General features: G+C 29.5%; 1 protein-coding gene across 1 annotated transcript in view; it reads right to left on the reverse strand.

Annotated features, from left to right (window-relative positions):
• Positions 1-21,984, reverse strand: part of LOC132941193 (NEDD4-binding protein 2) — a 42,531-nt gene extending 20,547 nt beyond the window's left edge. The window contains exon 1 of the mRNA XM_061009131.1: positions 21,794-21,984. Coding sequence (XP_060865114.1) covers positions 21,794-21,829 — 36 coding nt within the window. The 5' untranslated portion in view covers positions 21,830-21,984. The remainder of the gene's footprint in view (positions 1-21,793) is intronic.
• Positions 21,985-23,139: the final 1,155 nt, after the last annotated feature.

Here is a 23,139-nt window from a genome sequence, read left to right on the forward strand (position 1 = left end):
CTTCTTTCAGATAAAAAAATAGTCATCAAAATCCGACAATTCTACAAAGCTTGATAGTTATTCCCGTAAAGTCATTTTTTCGATATAATACAAACCTATTAACCCCCTTAAATAGGTATCGGGTAGTAGATTAGTGGAAAATTCTTATAATTGAGGTGGCAACTAAAATATAAAATTTAATTTTCAAATTTTATAGAATTGTGGAAAATTTGAAAAACTGGCACCGGGACCCTTAAAATAACTTATCACGTTTTTTTTTACATTTTTTAAGCTGTTTGACACGGCAAAACATTTGTATTGATATTTTCAGAAAAAAACTAAATATATTCAAAATTTCGATTCTCTATAAATATCTCAACAAGAGTAAAAATATTTTTTAAATCATACCATGTAATGACGTGTATAGAAAAAAACCAATATACATTTTTTGTTTTTTAACATTTTAATATTTGAAATAGGCTATAGGCAATTTTTATTTTTAGCTTTTGGTTTTTTGAGGCTCTCTAGAGCTGAAGACCTGTGTGCATTGCACACCTTGCAAACCTTGCACACTCAATATTGTTGCGGCACTGGTAGTTACTAGAACCTAGCACGACAAATCCGACCAGCGACCAGCAAATGTATCTATACTACCTTTATCCTAGATTTTTCTAAATCTTGGTTAAATATCAGTTTGAAAATCTTGTTAGCGCCACTATACGTATGAGATAATAAAAGTGCCGAGGATTGTTTAAAAAAAAAAAAAACCATTTTCAGCCAATGGCTAAGGTGCCAAGTCTTATTTTTAATAAAAGATTTATATTCGTATATAGACAACACCGTCAACATAAAACAATATAATATTATTATATTATTATTTATTACATAAAAAGCGGTTATGAAGTAAAGAAAATAACAGGTGCAGTTTTCATAGATCTAACAGCTATGACACGATTAATCATAGGATAATGACATAGGTATAAGTTATAAAAAATTACACGATTTCCGTTTCGTAAAATTATAGTAGAAGCTTTACTAAGTAGTAGGTGGTTTTTTTGAAAATTACAACAAAAAAACAGCTGACGGAGATAGTCTAAAAATGGTTTACCACAGGGCAGTGTACTATCACCAACAATGTTTAATATATACACCAACGACCAATCAATAAACCATTAGGTTAGGTTAGGTTATATGCTGACGATACCGCTAATGCAGTGCAAGACATACGTTTTGAAACGGTGGAAAAAAAGTTAACGACGAAACTTAAAGATGTTGGTACTTATGGAATGGTCCTTAAAATGGAATAATATGGAATGGACCGAGCTCACTGTGAAAAGCTAAAAAAAAAATAGCGTCACGAAACGGACTGTTACGAAAACTATAACGGGGAGCCCATCCACACACATTACGAACTACTGCAATGGATCAATGCCTATCTACAGCTGAATACGCATTACCAGCAGGGGTGGATAGGCGCATAGGGAAAAAAGGAATTTTCCCGGTGGGCCCCCGTCTATGTTTATGTTGGGGGGGGGGCACTCGGGTCTACACATTTTTTTTTTGCAGAATAAAATATTCACCAAATAGGAATAGTTTAAATTTAAAACTATTCATTTTTTTATATAAATTATTATTACTATTAATGTTATTTTTAACAATATACCACGACAAGTCAAGAATTTGTCTACGGGTCTTTAACATTGTATTTTAAATTTTTATCGTTAATTGAAGACTGAAATATCCTCGTATGTTTCACTAACCCCCCACATTGTGATTTTGCAATTTTTTTTGGTCGATATTTAGCACGGAATTTGTACGACCTTACAGGCGATCAATTGGAATGGCCCATCTGGAGAACATTAAACCGAATGAGAACAGGAGTTGGACGCACTAAGGATAACATGACGAAATGGGGACTACTTGGAGAAGCATCTACAACTTGTGAATGTGGGATGGAACAATCCATGAAACATAATATTATGCAATGCCCAATCTGTCCTTACTCATGCACACAAGATGATGTTTAAATGCAAATCATAACGCCAAAGATGTAGCTAGTTTTTGAGCTGAAACCATATGAACCGGAAAACGACAATTAGTAACCATTTATTTCACTTTGAATTATTTTGATCCATAATGGGCGCCATTTCAGTTTTAAAATAGGGCTGACAAATTTTTTACCAGGCCACAGTTAAAACAATGAAAATTGAAATGTAGCCATGTTGGAGTTATTTCTCACCTTACTATAAGGGATGAAAAATAATTAATATTTTAAGTGATAACACTATGGTAAAAGTATAATATCATTATTCATTAATACACATTTTCTTTCTATAATATTTATATTATTTCTTTAATATCAAAGTATATCTATGTATATCCCTTTATTTATAAAATATTTTTTTCTTCTATTAATTATTTCGATTAATTCAACTTAACTGAACTTAACTTAACTACATCGGGCATCGGCACCAGCATGAAATTAAGGCAGGCCAATATGACGCGGCGAAAAATAGGGCCGCCAATGTATGCCCTGCGATACCCCAAATGGCGCCCCTGTTTTGATCTGTTTATTTATTGTATCTATTTGTTTGTCTATTTTGTATTTATATTTGCAGTTTTAGTTTATATGTGTACTTTTGTCAGTTGTATGCATTATGCATATACATGTTATGTTTAAGGATTGTACCTACGTCCTACGCACAATGGTGTGCCTGACACAAGCGAAAAAAAATAATATTATATTCCAACTCGACGACCACCACCAGGCAGCACACGCGCAGTGAAGACAAAAGAACGTCTGAAAAATGCAGTTGAAAAAATGTACAATATTATATTATGAACATAAATAATATATATTCTATATACGTATTTAATGTATCAACGCACGATAATAATATATAATATTTTTTTATATGGATATGGAGTACTAATATAACTTATAAGATATGCAATCAATCACGTCATAAGGCACACGAATTCCAATGTTTAACACCACGAAGTATTTTTTTTTATTATTATTAGTATTATAATATTATTTTGCGAAGAAAAAAATGTTAAAAATTTGGTGATAAAAAAAAAAGAGAAAAAAAGAAAACGTTAAAGATACAATATAAATAAATATTAAAATCAAATGCACACGTGTATCACGCGCACGAAACATATTAACTGTGCAATAGATTTGATTTTTTTATCGATCACGTGATCTATAATTAAACGTCGGCAGTCCAACAACCGCCGCGACTACGCGCGCACAATGCAAATGAGTCGAAAAGTCAATGTGAACGTATACCAGGTAATAGTGCAAAGTTCGTTTCGAAATGGTTTGGGTTTAGATGGCGCGATGCAAAACCGTGGAAATGCAAATCCACGCGTCGAGAGGTGTGCACGGAAATACCATCTAATTTGAATAACGGTAACGATAAGGTTGTCAAGATTGGCTTGGCCACAACGAAATAATATATTATTATATTATAATAATATAATATTATTAATCGTCAAAGCAATAAAGCGAATATAATATTAATTTTTTTTCTTACATGAATATTTACAACCCATACTTATCGTGGCACAATAATATTATATTGCGGGGTGATCCGTTTTACGCGTAACTCACATCACCAATTACAACGGAAAACACTTGAGTTTTTGAAAATATTTCTTCTACGTAATTTTAAGTTGTTACAAAACAAAATGTTTGGAAATAATTTATATTTTTTACTATTTATTATCTTTATTATTTTTTGGGTTTTTAATCGTTTGAATGATAGGTAATATACATTTTTGATTTCATATTTCATAGCTAAATATTATACGGAGTATTTCGATCTATAAAAATTAAATTTCTGACAGGTAGTATTTTTGATGTTGTAATTTATAAGTATTTAAAGTTTGGACGAACTGTATGATTACTATTATTATGTGCAGGGATTTTGGTGTGATGCCAATTTTCTCTCTGTTATTTTAAAACGTAGCGCCATATGTGGAAAATTAATTTTAGGGGACCCATGTTGTATATGAATGTTATTTTTTAAATTTTTTTTGCATCTTGACAAATTCAAGTTTTCAGATAGTTTTAGATTCTCAGTGGAGCGAGGAATCTAGTGGTTTTACAATGATATTTATTTTGTTATCCTGTAAACGAAATTTCGACCAGAAGGAGTGCTTCGATTTCAACATATAGTATATCTTATGTTTTAGAAAATTGGATCAAGATAGTGCTATTTAGAGAGATTATTTTTCGATTTTATCAACAGTTTTTTAAAGTCATGGGAAAAACCACCAACATTTATTATTTTAATAACCTATTTTTTTCTAACGCTTTATTTATCACCATACTATGGAAACGGATACAATATTTAAAAATTACCTAATCCCCACTAGGTATATTAATATATTATATTATATCATACAATTAATGGTTACTTATTAATACATATTTATGATTCATAAGTTTTCTTTCGTCCGCTCAGAATCGTTTTTTATCGAATGCAATCATTGCATTCAAATCAAATACTGTAATAATACACTATCCTAACCGAAGGGACAAACTTCCACCACCGCTGACCTACTCCGTAGGTGCACTTACCCGCTTTTTTAGAGTTTATTTTTAAGCCAACGTAAATTGTAGTAGGCACAGTATTTATTATCGTAATAAAAACCAGCATAATATTGTAGAGGTTGGAGGTACATAATATTATGTTGTCTGCAGATAGAGTAGAACGGCGTGTAAAAGTATAATTTATAAGTATAGATAGCAATTCTCGTCGACCACCGTTTTCATATCTACATTTCAATATTTGTATACAAATAACTATGAAGAGGTGATAACAATATTATATATTATTAAGTACTTCAACTTTAGTGTCTTAAGTATTTTAAAGTGTCTTCAGAAATAATTGTACCGTACATTTTTATTCTATAATTTTTCAAACTGTACGAAATACATTTTTAAACGAAATTTTAAAGTGCATGTTTTAATATTTTTGCATATTTATTTAGATAATTAATCGTAATTGTTTAGGGCATTAAAATCCCAGTCAAACATATTAATATATTGTTATTTATTTTGTCATAAATAATAATAATATAATCGATCCCAGATGGCCTAAAATATCCAAGTGAGCCTATACCACCTATACCACCCATTATCCCCCCCCCCTTTGCTACTAGTTTTAACCCTTCGTTCACGCTTTCAAAAATAACTCGTTCGTTTAAGAATTTAAAAACGAACTCGTTATACTTCCCAGGTTACTCGAAAAAATAAAAATAAAATTTATAATAATATAAAATATTATACATGGGTAGTTTATGAGTATACATGTGCTAAGTATAAGTCTTTTGTTCTAATTTTAAATATATGTAAATCATAAATATAAATATACAGTTTAAATGCTAGAATGTATTAGAACTAATCACTTTATTTACTATTCGGTATAGGTACCTACTTTTGTTTAATTATATTTTATACTATAGCAAATACTTTGAACGATTACAAATATTATAATGAATGTTATGAATTATGAGTGTTTATAGAAGTATGGCATTATTAATGTCCACGGTTATCTCATAACACACGTCTATCCACGATCCAAGAGTTTTCCGAGAAAAATATTTGAAAAAATCAGTATTGTTCTGCAGCACTTTGGTTAAAATTGGGGTGAAAAATTATTTTTCAGTGACCGTTTCCTTGAGAACACAGGGTAATTATTACTTTTTTATTTTCCATTTATTATTATATTAATAAATAAGTCAATTATTATAACAATAGCAGCAAAGACGAGAGAAACACTTCTTGAATAAAAATTAATATGAGATAAAACTAAAATAATTTTTCCTCGGGTATTCACCGTAAAATAATAGTATAAATAAAGTAATTATTACTTTTAGATTCTGAGCGGAGCGAGGAAGCTAGTGGTTTTACAATAGTGTTTATTTATTTATTTCTTATATCCTGTATACAACATTTCTACCAGAAGGAGTGCTTCGATTTCAACATATTGTACCTTATCTTTTAGAAAATTGGATCAAGATGGTCGTTAGAGAGGTTAAAAAAGGTTAGAGGTTAGAAAATGCTCAATAGTTATTTAATGTCACGGGAAAACCCATTTAATTTCTAACGCTTTGTTTATTATCGTAGAAACGAATAGAAAATTATAATATTATAATATAAATTTAACTTAAAGGCTATAATAAAGAACACGCGTTTATAACTACACTGATATACGGTAACAATACAATTTACAGCACAGTAAAATGCCCAAAAACAAAATAGTATCATAATATAATAATATTATATATGGGGATACGACCAAACACGTTACATGCTCATCGGCGTAGGTTCTAATCTAAGCTCTGAGCTATTGTATAATAGCGTGCTACGATATAGTATGTCAATATATAACTTAAGGTGGGTCTTTGATTTCACGTCACCGCCAGTGCAGTTGTTTGTTCACACAATAAAACCCAAAGCAATGGCAAAACGTCTTTCATAATCTTCTTCAGCTATCTCAAATGTCGTATTTAAATTTTGAAGTATCTTCCCTTGTGTATATTAGGTACCTATATTATATTATAATTACAGTTTATTGTATACATCAACAGCGATAACTATCCTCCAAGTACATCGTACGATTTTCTAATTATCAGCAATTTTTGTTTCAGACCTATGTACACTTTTAGTCTGCACAAATCGTCAATAACTACCTACGTAATCAATTATGTGTACCTATAATACATAAATATATAAGATACGATGAAGTGAAAAATATCGGTTTCAAGCATGGTTTAAGCACAGTGCCAATGTAATTTTGTACACAAAAATATGCTCTACGGGAATAATGATACTGTTATGTAGAATCAACAAAATTTGATCATTTTTTTTTACTAATAGAGAGTAATATTCTACAGGCAGCCTCGAACTCCATTTGTCATTGTTTTAACCTAAAATTGTATAATATGTCTTCAAAAATAACACAATTTTAAACTTTTTTTTATATATTATACCGTAATTAGAAATAAAATAAAAAATCGGGAGTTCGATGCGGCCTGTAGGAATTATTCTCCTTTCAGATGAAAATTTAGTTATCAAAATCCCACAATTCTACAAGACCTAAGAAATATTCCCGTGAAGTCATTTTTTTCGATATAATAAACTCTATGAACTCCTCCTAAATAGGTATCGGGTAGTGGATTAGTGGAAAAGTATTATAATTAAGGTGCCAACTAAAATATAAAATGTAATTTTCAAATTTTATAGGATTGCGGAAAATTATAATAACTGGCACCGGCCAGTAAATCTATACTATAATGCACACATCTATATTAATCATGATTAATAATATTTAATGTATAGAACATATTAATTCCTTAGTAATATATTTTTTACTAACTATTAAAACTAGGAATTAGGTACTATACATTACTACCATATCGAATTTATTATGACGAATTCAAATTGTACTGTTGAATGGTATACATGTTTGTCTGAAACGTTGTAAAATTATTAAACGTATCTATTTAAAATACATTTTATTTTTAAAATCTCAGTTTAAATTAAAGTTTATAAATTGTAATTATATTTATATACATTTAGAATACAAAATATAGGTTTAGACAGTTATCGTTTATTCGTATTTAAAACCACACTAACCTAACAAATTAAAATGTACAATAATATTTGTTTGGTAGTAATAACGATTGTGACGTATAACCATAGATTATATTATACGAGACGTGCAGAGTTCAAAAACTATATCTATGTCCTCGACAGTTTTTAAATTTTATATGTTTATATTTTTGAACAACACACGAGTGCACTATAATGCATCAAAATAAAATAAACAACATAGAACTGATACAGGAACTCGGGTTCAAGTGCACAAGTATATTATATTATACAATACATTTATGTACAAACAGGTATATATACAATGCCAATTGTACGATACATTTTACCCTCATAATATATGGCGAGCCATTGTCACGACGGTTGTGGCTCGCGAGTTAAAGTCAATGTCAACCGAATTCCACGAAACGCCACCCTTACGGTAAAGGTATTTTTTTCTTTAAATTTATCGACACAAATCAGGTGTCGCGTTCCCGGCCGTTATACTATATAATATGATTCCCAAAATGGACCGAAAATACATATTATATTGGTTTAGAAAATTTTTAAAATGTACCTGCGAACCTGTGTGTAAAGGGTAAAACGACGACACATCGCACTGACATTATTGTACACTGGACACATCCTTCTGAAACGAGAAACCATCCCCTATTACTGTGTTTGAAAACAAGGAGGACAAAAATATTAGCCACAACAACAAGCGGTATCTGTATAGCGAAAACTATATAATTAATAATTAAATACCTAGATATATTATTATATTAATTATAAGTATATTAGGTATTTAATTTTATTTTGACGGTACCTACTGCCTATTCTAAATACTAATAATAATGCAATTTCATTTAAAATATATTATGGTATCTGAGTTTAAAACCACGGATGCATCGATGGTTGAATATATTTGATATTTCGAACAATGCGGATATAAATAATAATAAAAACAATTAAAGCATAAAACGATAAACTAAAATAAATATATAAAAATATATAATATCCATTTAAGTAGGTATTTCTGGTAATAGCAGGTATTATAGAATAAACTATTGCGACAAAAATATTGCTGTTATTATTATTATTTATAATATATAATTATCAGTGATCGTCCATGAACGAGTCGCAGGATAAACTTAAGGTACCCAGTTTAAAATTGGCAAAGCTCAAAGCTTGACTTCACTTCCAAATAGTTATATTAATAACAACTTATCTATATTATATCATAATATTATATACCTAGGTACTTTAAATATTTTCATAAATACATTTAGGCGAGTAAAATATTTAAACACTTTTTTTCCGTTGTTATAGTTGATTAAAGTTTAAGTTTGTTCTTTAATGGAAATATTTGCACTAATACGTGGTAAAAGTACTCATATATTAAACTCTCGCGTAATTCAAAGGCGGGTTGTTCTTCAATTATTATTCGTATACACTGCGTGAGTACCTACGTCTGATTAAAATTTAATTGACATTAATTTGAGGAATTTCGTTTTCATTTTGCAACCTATAGTGGATACTAATAAAACGTAATTAACTGTCTTTTGAATTCGCCGTCACGTAGTATTCGCAGCAGCCTTGAAATTGACACGAAACGACGCGACGGTGTGATAATAAAACTAAAAAATATACACTGAAATTATGACACAAATATTATTAATGTTATCTATAGATCAGAAGAAAAATGGAAAATTTGAACGCGTTTATCTGATATAGGCGGCACCTAAACATATTAATACTATATTATAATATTATAATTATAACACAATATTATTATATAGGCAGAGGTACCTACATTATAATACATTATACGTTTATTCAACGAGATACGCAACCAGCGCGTCGTCGTTACAGAATTTTGTAAAATTATTTTATTGGTACTTATACCTACAATCTCTACCTATATATGAATATAATATACATTCATATTTTTTATAGTACATATCGCCGCGTACAAAAGAACAAACGGCCTCGGGTATACCAGATTTGACGGGCGCGTGCAGTGGGTCTGCGGGGGGTTAAAACGCGTCGACGTTATATTCTACGGTACTCCGAGGGTGTAGGACGCGGGAAGGACGCAGCGTGGGGGTGGCATACGCAGCAGCAGCAGCAACAGCAGCTGAGACGACGAGTGAGGATAAGATAATGGTTGATAAGGCAGCCAAGGCTTACACACACACACACACACACACACACACACACACACACACACACACACACACACACACACACACACACACACACACACACACACACACACACACACACACACACACACACACACACACACACACACACACCGTACACGGGTACACTACGCATCGTCGCAGGACCTTTTCGCCGCAGCTGGTCCTCGCGGTCCGAGTCCTTTTTATAAACAGCTGGCTCTCAAGAAAACCGTGAGAACTCTGCAGACACCCGAAAAGGATATATTCACACTCGGTGCGTTTAATTTCCCACACACAATATAATATAAACACGCTTCTATAGGTATATTATATTATATTATTATACCTATACAGGTGGCGTACGTATACGATTTTCCACTTTTCTCGGCCCTGCGTATGATAGTAAGTAGGTAGCTGCCACAGGTATATGAAATTATCGCACATGTATTATAGGCGTAATACCATATAGTGTTGTCAACCTGCATGGAGGGGAGGGGGAGCTCAAGTCTACTTGCCTGTAAAATTATTTCGCACTGAACGTGCGACATTCTATTTTACTCATTTTTACTAGGTATATAATACTATAAAATTGTAATAGGTAATAATATAATGTTAAAACTTGAAGGTGGCCCAAACGAAAAAATCGAAGAAACGCTTATTTAATATTATACAGATAAATTAATATAACGTAAGTAATATATAATTGTATAATGAAATATTATAAGTACCTACTTATAATTATTCGATGCCTATTATATTGTTTTCTGTGTTTTTTCAACGCAACAGTCTACACTGATATAATATACCAACATGGCAATATATATTTATGTGAATAGTACGCCATAGTAGATATATTTTCTGCAGCCATCAAGCTATGGAAAATATCCCATCTTAAATTTTTAGTTTGAGTCCCCAAAGCCAAATCTCCCAAAGACATAACTCACCAATGTCGTAGTGCATAATATGCAAGCGATTGTGGTAGGCAGGTGGGTATATAAACATAATAATATATTATATTATAAACGCGCAATATTTTTTTATCCAATTTATTAAAACAGCTATTCGTATTTCCGTGTATAGGTGTACAATGTCATATTATACATGGTATATAAATTATATCAATATATTATGATAATTAGGAATTAATTAATACCACGTGCGTATATAATATTTTGTACGCTGATGACATAGATAGGTAGAAATCTAAATGCTTTATAAAAACACTATACAGGGTGATTCACTGATTCACCAAGTATATGCTTGCTAAACCTTATTAATTTTTTTAAAATTCTAATTTTTGGAAATTTCAAATATAGAGTACTTAAGGATCATATTTTAAAAATTTTAGATTTTTATAAAATTTAAGGAGTACCATGTGGCGATACAAACTTATTTTTTTCAAACGAGAACAACCTTTTTATCTATAAATTATTAATTGGATGACATTTTAAAGATTTTAATCTATCTAAATTAAAAATCGAAGAAGTTTCAGAGTTATTAAAATGTAAATATATGAATGATATAATAGTCTTTACAAAAGGTTATACAAACATATAAAATAGATGTAATATAAGTCTTGGAGTTATACCGAAGCACTGAGCTGTATATTATACCCAAAAACTGCACTCGTTTGATCAAAATCAACAATTTCTAAAAAGCCGTCTGATTGACAATTTCTAAGAAAAAAGTGTGTTTAATTTGAAAAAAATTAGTTTATATCGCCACATACTTATCTTTAATCGTTCACACATCGAAGAATTATTTGAAAACACGGTCTTCATAGATAAACTCAAAAATGTCAAAAATGAGAATCTGAATAGATTCATTATTAGAGATAAATGGGAGTGAGCATGCTCGGTCAATCGCTCTGTATATTGGCAGTTATCGCGTATAAACAAATAATAAATGTTTAGTCTAGTCAGAACCAGAGAGGAATTTTTTCAAACAAGTTTGAAACAATTATTTTTCACATTTTGGTTGCACGCTCGGCTACTAATTAACATACACCATATACGTCTCATACATATAGCAATTTAGCAATCTCGGAAAACTCGAAATACAACGATTATATAATATACATACTTATATACATATAATTCCCGCGATTTACCGACGAACCGCAAAAACACTTTTATTCGTGTCAAATGCGTATGATATTAGTTTTAAATTTGAATAATATCAGTACCGTAGCTAGAATTTTTTTATCAATTGGGGGGGGGGGGGCTCACAGATAGGATACCCTCGGTGTCCCCAGCGCCCCCTCCCCATCCCGATTACTGCACTGAATAATATTATATTTATTCATATATATTCAATATTCATAGACATAGGTAGGTATACCGACTAAAATATTTCCTACGCAGCAATGACGTACTATTATAAAATGATACTTCCAAAGACTGCGCAGCAGCAGCTACCGAAAAATTATTATACACTAACAATGTTTTGACGCGTATCGTATTACAAACGTCATGTACCAGGTATATAGTCCGACCCGAGAGGGTGGTGTATATAAATAATGGATGTATATATGTGTGGAAGTTGAGTTCGGGACGAACGTACCCTGCTAAGCAGTCAGGTGGTAATAATAACAACAGGTCCATACGATGGGATATTATAAATAATAATCGTATCGTGTATTATATATTATAGTCGCTCAGATTGATCAAATCCCGCAGACCGCAATCGGGAGAGGAATGATCGGCGTCGTCGTAATTATGATTAAAATACATCCTGTTTTTGTTGAATAGGTATATTATTATACTCGTATATGTTACAACGTGATTCATTCAAGTATGTCTATACTCGTTATGTCGTATAAAGTTGTAACATTTTTGAAAATATTTTAATTTTTCACGCATAATATTTTTGATGTCGCGATTGCAAAACGACATTTTAGATTCTGAGCGAAGCGATGAATGTATTGATTTTACAATGATGTGTGTTTTTATTTTATTTTTTTAATTTTTTTTTTAAATCTTTTTTAAAATTTTTTTTTTTTGTGTCTGTCATCACCTTTTAGGACAGTAAAAGTGCTTGGATTTTCTTCAACAGTAACTTTTCTGATAGGAAAGTGAATCTAGTTGGTACTTTGGAGGGTCAAAAGTAAAAATTCCCAGTAGTTTTCAAAAGCGACGTGAAAAACAAAAGAAAAATTAAGGAAAAACGGGAATTTTTACGCAAAATCTGTTTTTGAGAAAATCGATTTTGGTTTTTGGTGTAACTCTAAAACAAATGACCGTAGGGACATGAAATTTTGACTGAATGTTTTTATTAGCATTTTCTATACATCATAAAATTTTGAAAATATTTTGACTCTTTTTGAGCTGTTTACGGACATTGTCAGTTTTCAATTTTTTTAGTTTTTTTTTCTATAAATATCAATAAAATTTTATCTGTTGAGTAAAAAAGCTTGAAAATTTAATAGAAGGCTCCTAGGTTATTGTTTCAAAGGCAGATGAAAAAAATTAAAAATCCTTAGTCACAGTTTTTATTTATAAGCATTTAAAGTTCAAATTTTGACAAAATACTGAAAAATCACGAAAATTAGCAAATTATTTTGAGTTGAGAATTCATAAAAATTTTTCTTTTTAAATCTAAGATTTGAAAATGTAATACAAGATTACACATAAGTTTGTCTACCTTTATCAAGAAAAAAATATCTACAAGAAACTTAAATAAAATTTTTATGAGCGTCTGAAATTTATATTTTTACAACATTTGATATTCACTCGATTTCTCATGTAACAATTTTCTTATTTTATTGTAATTAAAAAAATAATGACTGTAGATACTTGAAAATTTCACTGAATGTTTATATTAGCATTTTCTGTACACCATAAAATTTTGAAAATATTTTGACTCTTTTTGAGTGGTCTACGGACATTGTGAGTTTTCAATTTTTTAATTTTTTTTTTCTATAAATATCAATAAAATTTTTTTTGTTGGGTAAAAAAGCGTGAAAATTTAATATAAGGCTCCTGATATATCGTTCTAATAGCAGTTGAAAAATATTAAAAATATATAGGCACAATTTTTTTTTATAAGCATTTATAGTTCAAATTTTGACAACATTTATCAAATTTATAATTTATTAATTATTTTGTAGCTAAAAATGTATAAAATGTTTAACTTTTATGGCTAAGGATTGAAAATTGAAAACAAGGCTCCACGTAAATAGGTTATATATAAATTACTTTATTCACAATAATATCATCAAATATACTTGGTAATATCATAGGCTGACTGACCGTTTTCGCTCAGAATCGTTTTTCTTATACAATGATATTATATCATTGAATTCAAATTTAACAACATCCATTACAGTGACCCACTTGTAACCTACTGTACAGCAGAGCGACATCCACTTATCCACCTTTTTTTAAATCGTATATTATAACTTATAATTTAGGCTAGGGGATTTACTTGCAATAATAATGGTAAAATATATGTTTGGTTTGATTAGAACCCTAAAATATACCATAAGACATTTTGCGTGTTTACAGTTGAAATGAACAATAATATGCAGAAATATATACAACAAAATAACCACCATTTGCTTCAACATGACGTATTTTGTATGGACATTATACGATCAAAAGAAGTAATCAGAAGTTACAAAAAAAAAATATGATGCCCAATGCGTATAAATCCTAGCCGTTAGCCGTATAAATCCTAACCCGTTGGTATTTAATGTTTAGATTAGCGAAGTGGGTAGTGGACCAATACACTTTGCGGGGTTGCCCCGTGCAGCCACTGCAGTAATCTGCAGCTCATCAAACTTTAGGTACTTTTATACTTGTATATTTGTATTATCAAACTATATAACTATAATACTCGTTAAAAATCCTATTTTCATAATTGAAGTTTTAAATACTCCGAAAAATATTACTACCTATAATTCAAAAAAGTTGCAAACACTTCGGAAAGTACCTATTATAATAACGTGTTAAAAAATTGTAAAAAATATCATTTTTTTTTCTTCAAAAAACACTTCTTAAATAAACCACTCTGTGCATAATAATAATACATAATACGATTTTGCCTTTGCGTCCACGAACACGAACAAAATAATAATAATATCACAATGATCGAAATAAAATCCATACGACCTACACCTTCGGTCCCAGCGTTTCGTGTACACGCGCGTAAACATTTTACAATATTATATATTATTATATTTTGTGCACCCCGTGTCGTCACCGGCTACCGGTCTTCGACGGTTTTTTGTTCTCCTCCACTCGCTGTGCGCATATATTGTTCTATAATACAATAACAATGCGCGTCGGATAAACGTGTTCGCCGTGTACGTCATAATTAATGAAGCCCATTCGTACCCATAATAATAATGTGTACCCACGTATGATATTGGCGCGTCAATCATTAATCTTCGTCATTTCGTGACGAGGAGAAAAACGAAATCTTTTGCACTGATCTCGACGGTTATATTATTATGTATAGGTACACGCACTTTGGGAACCGCATGCGACGATGACGACGGATCGCGCCGGGCGTTCGTAAAAGCATTATATTATTATTGTCGTGCTGTACCTTTATATATTATATATATATAAATATATTATAACTTGGCACTCATTGTTGTATGTGAATGTGTGATCTATACGTCCTATCGGTAGCGATCTACGCATAGGACGATTGTAAAAACTCTTCCGATTCCAATGACCTGCCCGGCGGTAAACTCTTTCGGATCTACTTCAGACTTCAGTACTATAACTATTAAAGTATTAACTACTAAGGATATAATTATATAATTATGTACGTTCTCCCGAGTCTGTTAGACAACTTTGTTTGTACATTATAATTGTATCATCATTCATTATATAATATAATATATATTATAAACACACAAATTTAAAAAAAGTCAAATACATAAATTGTAGTGAATAATAATAAAAAAAAATTATAATTTACATACATTTCTTTATATTTGTGAGCTATACCTAATACTTCTAGATACTATTATAGACTATAATCGATAACTTTGACCCGGGAGAGTTAACTATAGTTTTAAAAATCGGGAGTTTATAACACCGCACCTATGAAATGCCACAATAGTGATACCCATACCCGAGATCACTCGGACAAGCTCGGAACCCGCGCCCGTACGTGTAATTTTTAAAATTCGTACGTGAAAATCTAGAACAGGGAGTGAAGTACATATTATAGATTTCTCAATAAGTAATTCAAAATTAATTTCATTTTATATCATCAGCTGGTTATCCCTGGTACCCGGTCAGCGTTAAGAGTGTCACATTGTCACCATACGACGTCAGAGCAGTATATTATTTTTGTTCCCTCTCTCGGACCCGCGCATCAAATAGATCAAACGCATTCTCGTTTAATCGTTTATACTGATTTTTTAGTTATCTATCAGAGTAAAATCACCTATTGAAAAAATTATAGAGGACACTATTTTGAGGGTTTAATATATCGGTTTTTAATTTTATTATTATATTTTACTTAAAAAAATACTTGAAAAATAAAAAATAAATGTTGTATATTTAAATGGATATTAAATTGTTTTTAGATAATATTTAGACAAATCGTTATGTAATGACCCTAAAAATATTATTCTCTATAATGTTAGGTGATTTTACTCGAAAATAACTCAGAAACATAAAAAAACAAAAAATGATTTTGTGTGAATACGTTTTGTATAGTATGGACATGTTGCTCGTGGGCCAGATAGAGAAGAGAAATTTTAAATTTCTACAAGAAATTGGAGTGGAATGAAAAACAGCAATATAGTAAATTACAGGAATCGATGAAAATAAGTAGTATTTAAATACTAATTTTAGTTTTTATTTTAATTCGTAGACCGAATGGGTACTTTTTAATATTCAGAGCTCGATGTCAGCGGATTAATATTGTTTTCTCTCTCTGACCTCGTGGGTCAAATACGAGTATGGTGATCAATTTGCGTTCAGCACTTCAGCAGATCAAATGTTGACATTTTGTGTCACTTTAATATTTTAATTTAAAAGTGATGGATAATATTATACAACTTAAGGATAGGAATATTACATAAGGAACCGCAGAGATTTATTTTGATATTTTAAGTTATGAATTAAAATTTATAAATATAGTTACCTATAGTAACTATAGTAAGGTTACTATAAAGGTTAGTAACCTAACCTAACCTTTATCTATGTAAAATATTATAATTTTGAAATGTCTATACCTTGCTTTAAAATTAAAATATGAATATATAATGCTATTATGTGCCTTAGATAATATTCTTATCTTTAAATTTGATAATAGGTCAATTCACTCTAATTAGTAAATCTACAACGCAAAAGTGGATTTTATGGCAAATCGTCTATGCTGCATGAAGGTCAAAGAGAAAACAATAAATGGTACACTGAAATTATCTTAAGATCAAAGGGGATAAAGGAGACTTAACATGATAACTGATTCATATAATAAAAACGATTTGTCGGTGAGTTTGATGATATTTATGAAATGTAATATATTTCAATAAATTAATTTTCAGGAAACGAAAAATAAGCCTCGTTTATGTATTATCTGTTGTAATGGTTTATGTTAGTTTTGATAAATAAGATAAATTATAAAAATCAAATATTTTGATAATAAAAACTTCGTAAAAATGTATTATACAAGATATTGTAATAATCGAACAATTTTCAGATTGACTGTTACTCACGTTTCAAGTTCAAAACTATCTTCATGTGAATGTGATTATTCATACCTATCTACTATTATATCAGTATATAATTGAGATAACTTGTCGGATAAGAGTTATTATAAATATTAAGTACGATATATATAGGTACTCAAACTACCGAATCCTTGAGGAAATCTCGAAATATATAATTTATAAACAAATGTTACATCTCCACGTTTGGAGAATAATGCAACAGGTGGCATTCGGCATTTCACCCGTTCTCAGAAAAATAAAATCGACGCTTTTCACCATGACACAAACAAAACATTCGGCAATCAACAGGTATACATTTCAAAAATCAAAAATGTTCTCATTACAAATTTAGGTCAGAAGATTATTTTACGTTGTCATTACCTAATATTAGTGTAGGTAGCATTTTACATTTTTTTAAATAATTATTTTCCACTATATCAATACTATTCAATACTTTAGAGTTCAGGTACATATGTATATCATATGATGTGGATATATGTATATCATTAAACCTAGGTATAGAAAGATTCAACGATCTCACGCAATAGGTCCCTGCTGTAGATCACAACTTACAAGAATAATAATATCATATATTATGTATTATTATATTGTTATATAACGCTCGCAATATTCGAATTTCGAATGTCCGCCTGGACGAGGATCGTTTTACTATTCGAATGCACATTAATTATTATAATATGTTTATGATATAATATAATATACCTATATAGTGTGTATAGAGGACATTGGTATATATTGCGCGGCAGTTGTTGTATATTATATCATATATTATACCGTATAATTATATCGTCAACAGACGTTTTCGGAGACGGCGTGTGTTTCGTTTTTACCCCGCTGCAGCCGCAGTAGTTTACTACCTAGGTATATATACCAATATACCTTCAATTATGTTTGAAAATTATGTTGCTCTCTATTAACTAGCTATACAGGGTATACCCATGTATAATATGCTCCAGACCGGAACAAAAAGGATTAGGTGGGCATACACTTATCGAACATCATGATGTCGTGTCCGAGGAGATTAATAATAATAACGATTTTATTTTGTGCAGACAGACTATTTTTTTCATTAAAAGTGCTCGTCAAAATCGACTCGTTTAGACCTCGGCGAGCATTATTATAACAATATTATTATATTAAAAGATAAGAATAATTACATACCGTATCTTGATTCTAAACATTTTGTACACGCATAAATTCATAAGAATGGGTCGAATATTTCGATTGGTGTAGGATGTATTATAATATTATGTAAAGTATATGCACAGGAAAAAAAAACTGTGTTCAACGAATTAACTGTATAAATAAATCTTATAGGTACATGTTTTCGTCGTTACTATAATACGTAGATACCTACCTGTATAGAAGTAAACAAAAACACAGTGCAATACATTTAAATTAAATCTCGCTTAAAATCAATTTCTTTGTAGGTATACCACCTATGCCTATTAATTATTGTTATTAGTATATGGTACAAAACAATCCTACTGCCTATGTAAATTTCAATAGATAAATATCGGCTAAAAATACGAATTTTTAACTTTTCCAGAATGAAAAATAATTATTCCTATTGTACGGCCATTTTTCCGATGTATTCATACCTACATTGTAAAACAACGTAATGCGACGAACAATCGGTGTATAATTAAAAATAGCATAATAATATGATAATTGATATTGTAATAATATAAGTCTATAGTCTAAATATTATTATAATCTAGTAGGTATCAGTAATATATTTTTTAATTTATTTAGTTGTTCATTTTATTATCATACAATAAAAACATATTATTACATCACGTGGGGATAAAGTATTTATAATACGTACATGTACCTATCATGAGTACGTGAAAGTTCTATGTTATCTATGGGTGAAAATGGATTAAGCGAATACTAGCTTTAGTTATAATATACTGTAGAACTACGCAGAAGAACTCGATGTTATAGATAACCGTAAATATTCGAACAGATAACAGTATAGAGGGGTTCATTTAAAAATATATAAATGCTCATCAACTTAAAATGTATTAAAGTTTTTGAAAATATTATTTTTCATTAGGAATTCGTAAAAAAATAAAATTGTTGAAAAGTTTCGATGAGCCTACTAACCTAACCAGTGGACCAACATTTTGCGGTAGTGTGCACATCACAACATAACCATAACTAATTAACTATACTCATTGGTGGATATTTAGCCAAAGGTATGTATGGGGAGGGACTGACAAAAATCCATTATCAACATCATGCAGGTTTCAACCTTAAACTTACAGTCCAAGTTATGCCTCCAAACTCGCTATATCTTAAATGAATGTAAATAATGAAAATTCATAATAAATAATTATATATTTATTTTAATGTTATACATTTTTTAATAATAACAATGTTGTAAACGGACTAAACCTTCTGGGGGTACTTGAAATCATCCTGGAGGGACTTAAGCCCTCCCCCTACAAATCCTACCTTGTGTTTAAATATACTTATTAGAATTTCGATTTTTATGTACCAATACAAAATTATTGGAAAAATATTCCACTTATAGGAGTTAGGAATATTAAATTGAAAATGACATGAATGTAATAAAATTAAATGTTTTTATTCAAAAAATATAAATTTTTTTTTTTGAAGCTGCTGTTTTGGAATGACTGTTTTAAGTCAATTTATAAAACAAAAATATTATTTTAAATAACGTAAAAAAATATTTTTAAAATCGTTTTAATGATGATTTAGTGTTATTTGTTAAATAATCATATACAGTACAATACAGAGTTATTCGTCAATGTATCTATAGGTATTATTCGTAAATATAAATTTTTGAGTAGTTTTTGAGCTATAAAACTTTGTAGTTTGTGTACTAAGGATAATGTGTCTAAGATAATAATATAGCATTGAATATAATATATAATTTATGTTAGTAATTAATATACAATATACTATAGGTACTCGATGATACAAGGTGTATGACTATGATGATTTGAAAATTATAGTAACTAATATTAGTCTAAAATGTTTATAATTTGTAAAAAAATAGTACAATAAATACTAGATCTATTAAATATTTCATACATTTTATATTTTCTTAAAAATATTTTTAAGGATAATTATTCTGTCTATACACATTTGAATAACGCAGAAACTACTCATTCGAATTTTTAAAATTTAAGACATATCAACTGTTTGTAACAATTTACAGTAAAAAAAGTTGGTCTCATTTGTAAATAAAAAGTTAGCCACATTCCTAAAATGGAATAAAAAAATCTAAAGAATTGAAAATACGGTATACCTAAAATTTCCAGAAATCAGAATATGAGTAGACATTTTATTAAATGAAAAATGTAGGTTAGCATGCTCGCAATCTAATCATCCTAGTCGTACAGTGTAAGTACATATAGGTAATAAATAATAATATATCGAGCGATGGACGTGCATTATTTGAATTCAAATAGGTATTCATTTCGTCTAAATAAAACGAACAGATCGTTGGCTGATGACTTACTAATTCCAAAATACGAATTGAATGATATAAAAAATAACAGGTTTCGTGTAATATGTATTATTATGAAATTCGTTAAGCATAATATACACGTACCTATATAAGAAACGAAGAGATATAACAAAAACCTTAGAAAATGTTTTTATCAATGATACCTTACTTAATACGCCCCACAGTAAAAAGCAGTACAGATGGCGTTTTCCTTTATCATCATATATTATATATTGTTATGTACCTTCGCCACCTGTTTTATATTAACGTTGTCAATTGTCATATTATTATCGAGTATTGACAACTGTTCCTAATTAACCAGTATCCGCCGTTTCCGGTTACCTGTTGCACTAACTGCGTGTATTAAACTACACTGCGTACCTATAATATTATTGTTTAAATACCAAATGACTGATTATGTAATAATAATAACTAATAATACTCTTATCCTGTATCTACGCAAGTCCAAGCGGGAAGTGACTGTCGTTAATTTACATTTTTACCGGTAGAAATTATTGTAATAAATAATATGTGATCATTTAATTTTACATTTTTTGTAAGCCTATACAATTGTACACGTCTATGCGTAATGACTAATGAGTATAATACTATAATGACATAAGTGACTAAAATTTATGATACTTGGCTAAACGACGCCTGTTAGAAAATTATACTAATGGTATTCCGTAAATATTATTAATAATATAGAAGCTGACATTTATAAGTTAATTATTTTATAATTTTTAATTTTTTGTGTATGTACTTATTTTATAATAAATTATATATTAGGAGGATTATGTAAATATATTATAATATAATATTATGTATTTTTATGAACTTACCGAATGAAGTTCCTCCAGACGTTCCAGTTCATCCATTATTAATGTAACTATATTTTTATGCAGACAGTAATCTTCTGAGTACTAATTACTACCTATAAATTGGTGATTGGATCCAATACGGTGTTAGGTCTATGTCGTAAACATATATACCTGTGTCGGTGTAAAAAATTAGGTAGGTATTACTACGAGAAGATGATAATTATTACTGTTGGATTACAAATTGCTTTTACAACGATTATTCGACGTTATTAAAATGCGCTATCAACAAAGATAAACAAACTATTATTTTATTAGTTGAGAGTGCATTACTGTTATTATAATATTATAACATAATATTATGTTTGTTTTGTGATAGAAATTATATAATATTATATTATATACCTATATATTAAATAAATTCCAAACTTGAAATTTGAAACACTAAACAGTTTATTATAAACTTCGTGAATTATAACGTATTATAATTTACCATCACACATATTCAGTTTATAAAAAATAAGTAAGTATACCAATGTCCGTGGGAGAAGGTCATAATAATATTTCAAAGAAAATTATATATATTTTCAAAATTAAAGACACCAACAATTTTGAATTTTATAATAAATTATTTAAAAACCTGCAAGCTCTAAGTTTTTTGCATTTTGTTTTGGTCAGTCTGTTGAAAACTTTATCAGACATTATTTTTTTGAAGTAATTGGGAACATTATAGATACATATTAGGTAGGAGTCGTGTTATTTCATTAACTATTGTCTATTATTATACCTTTGAGCACGTCCATGACAAAGAATCATACTGCAATAGTATTATATAGCGCTATAATAGCTTCAGTAAAATAATATTAATTGAATAGGTTTTAAATTAATTTAATAATAATAACAATTAACAAGACATAAGGTTTGTCATCACTCATTGCTATAGGCTTTTTTTATCTTTAATTTCGGTCCTTTATTTTCGTATAACTCTATACCTTTAATGCTATATTATTATATATAATACTTATTATCACAATTATTTTTTTTTTAGATTATGTAAATATATAATCTCTCAATAAATGTTTAATAACAATTTATTGTTTAAAGAAAAAATCAATGTGGATTCTGTTATCTACTGACCTGTTTTGACTATAATATGGTGATTCCTAAAGAATAAAGTATAGTAAATTACAATTTTAAATAGTTTATCTTTGTATATTACCTACCATATTTGTCGCAATTTAAAAAGAACGGAACATTATATCGGACAGGTTATTTTAGGTACAGATACCTAAGGTATTTGCATTTTATCTTTATAAAATACGATAGTAATTATTATAATTTAAAAACCCGATTTTTTTTCACAATTTAAT

Source organism: Metopolophium dirhodum, chromosome 3, assembly GCF_019925205.1.
Source record: "Metopolophium dirhodum isolate CAU chromosome 3, ASM1992520v1, whole genome shotgun sequence".
NCBI classification, from domain to species: Eukaryota; Metazoa; Arthropoda; class Insecta; order Hemiptera; family Aphididae; genus Metopolophium; species Metopolophium dirhodum.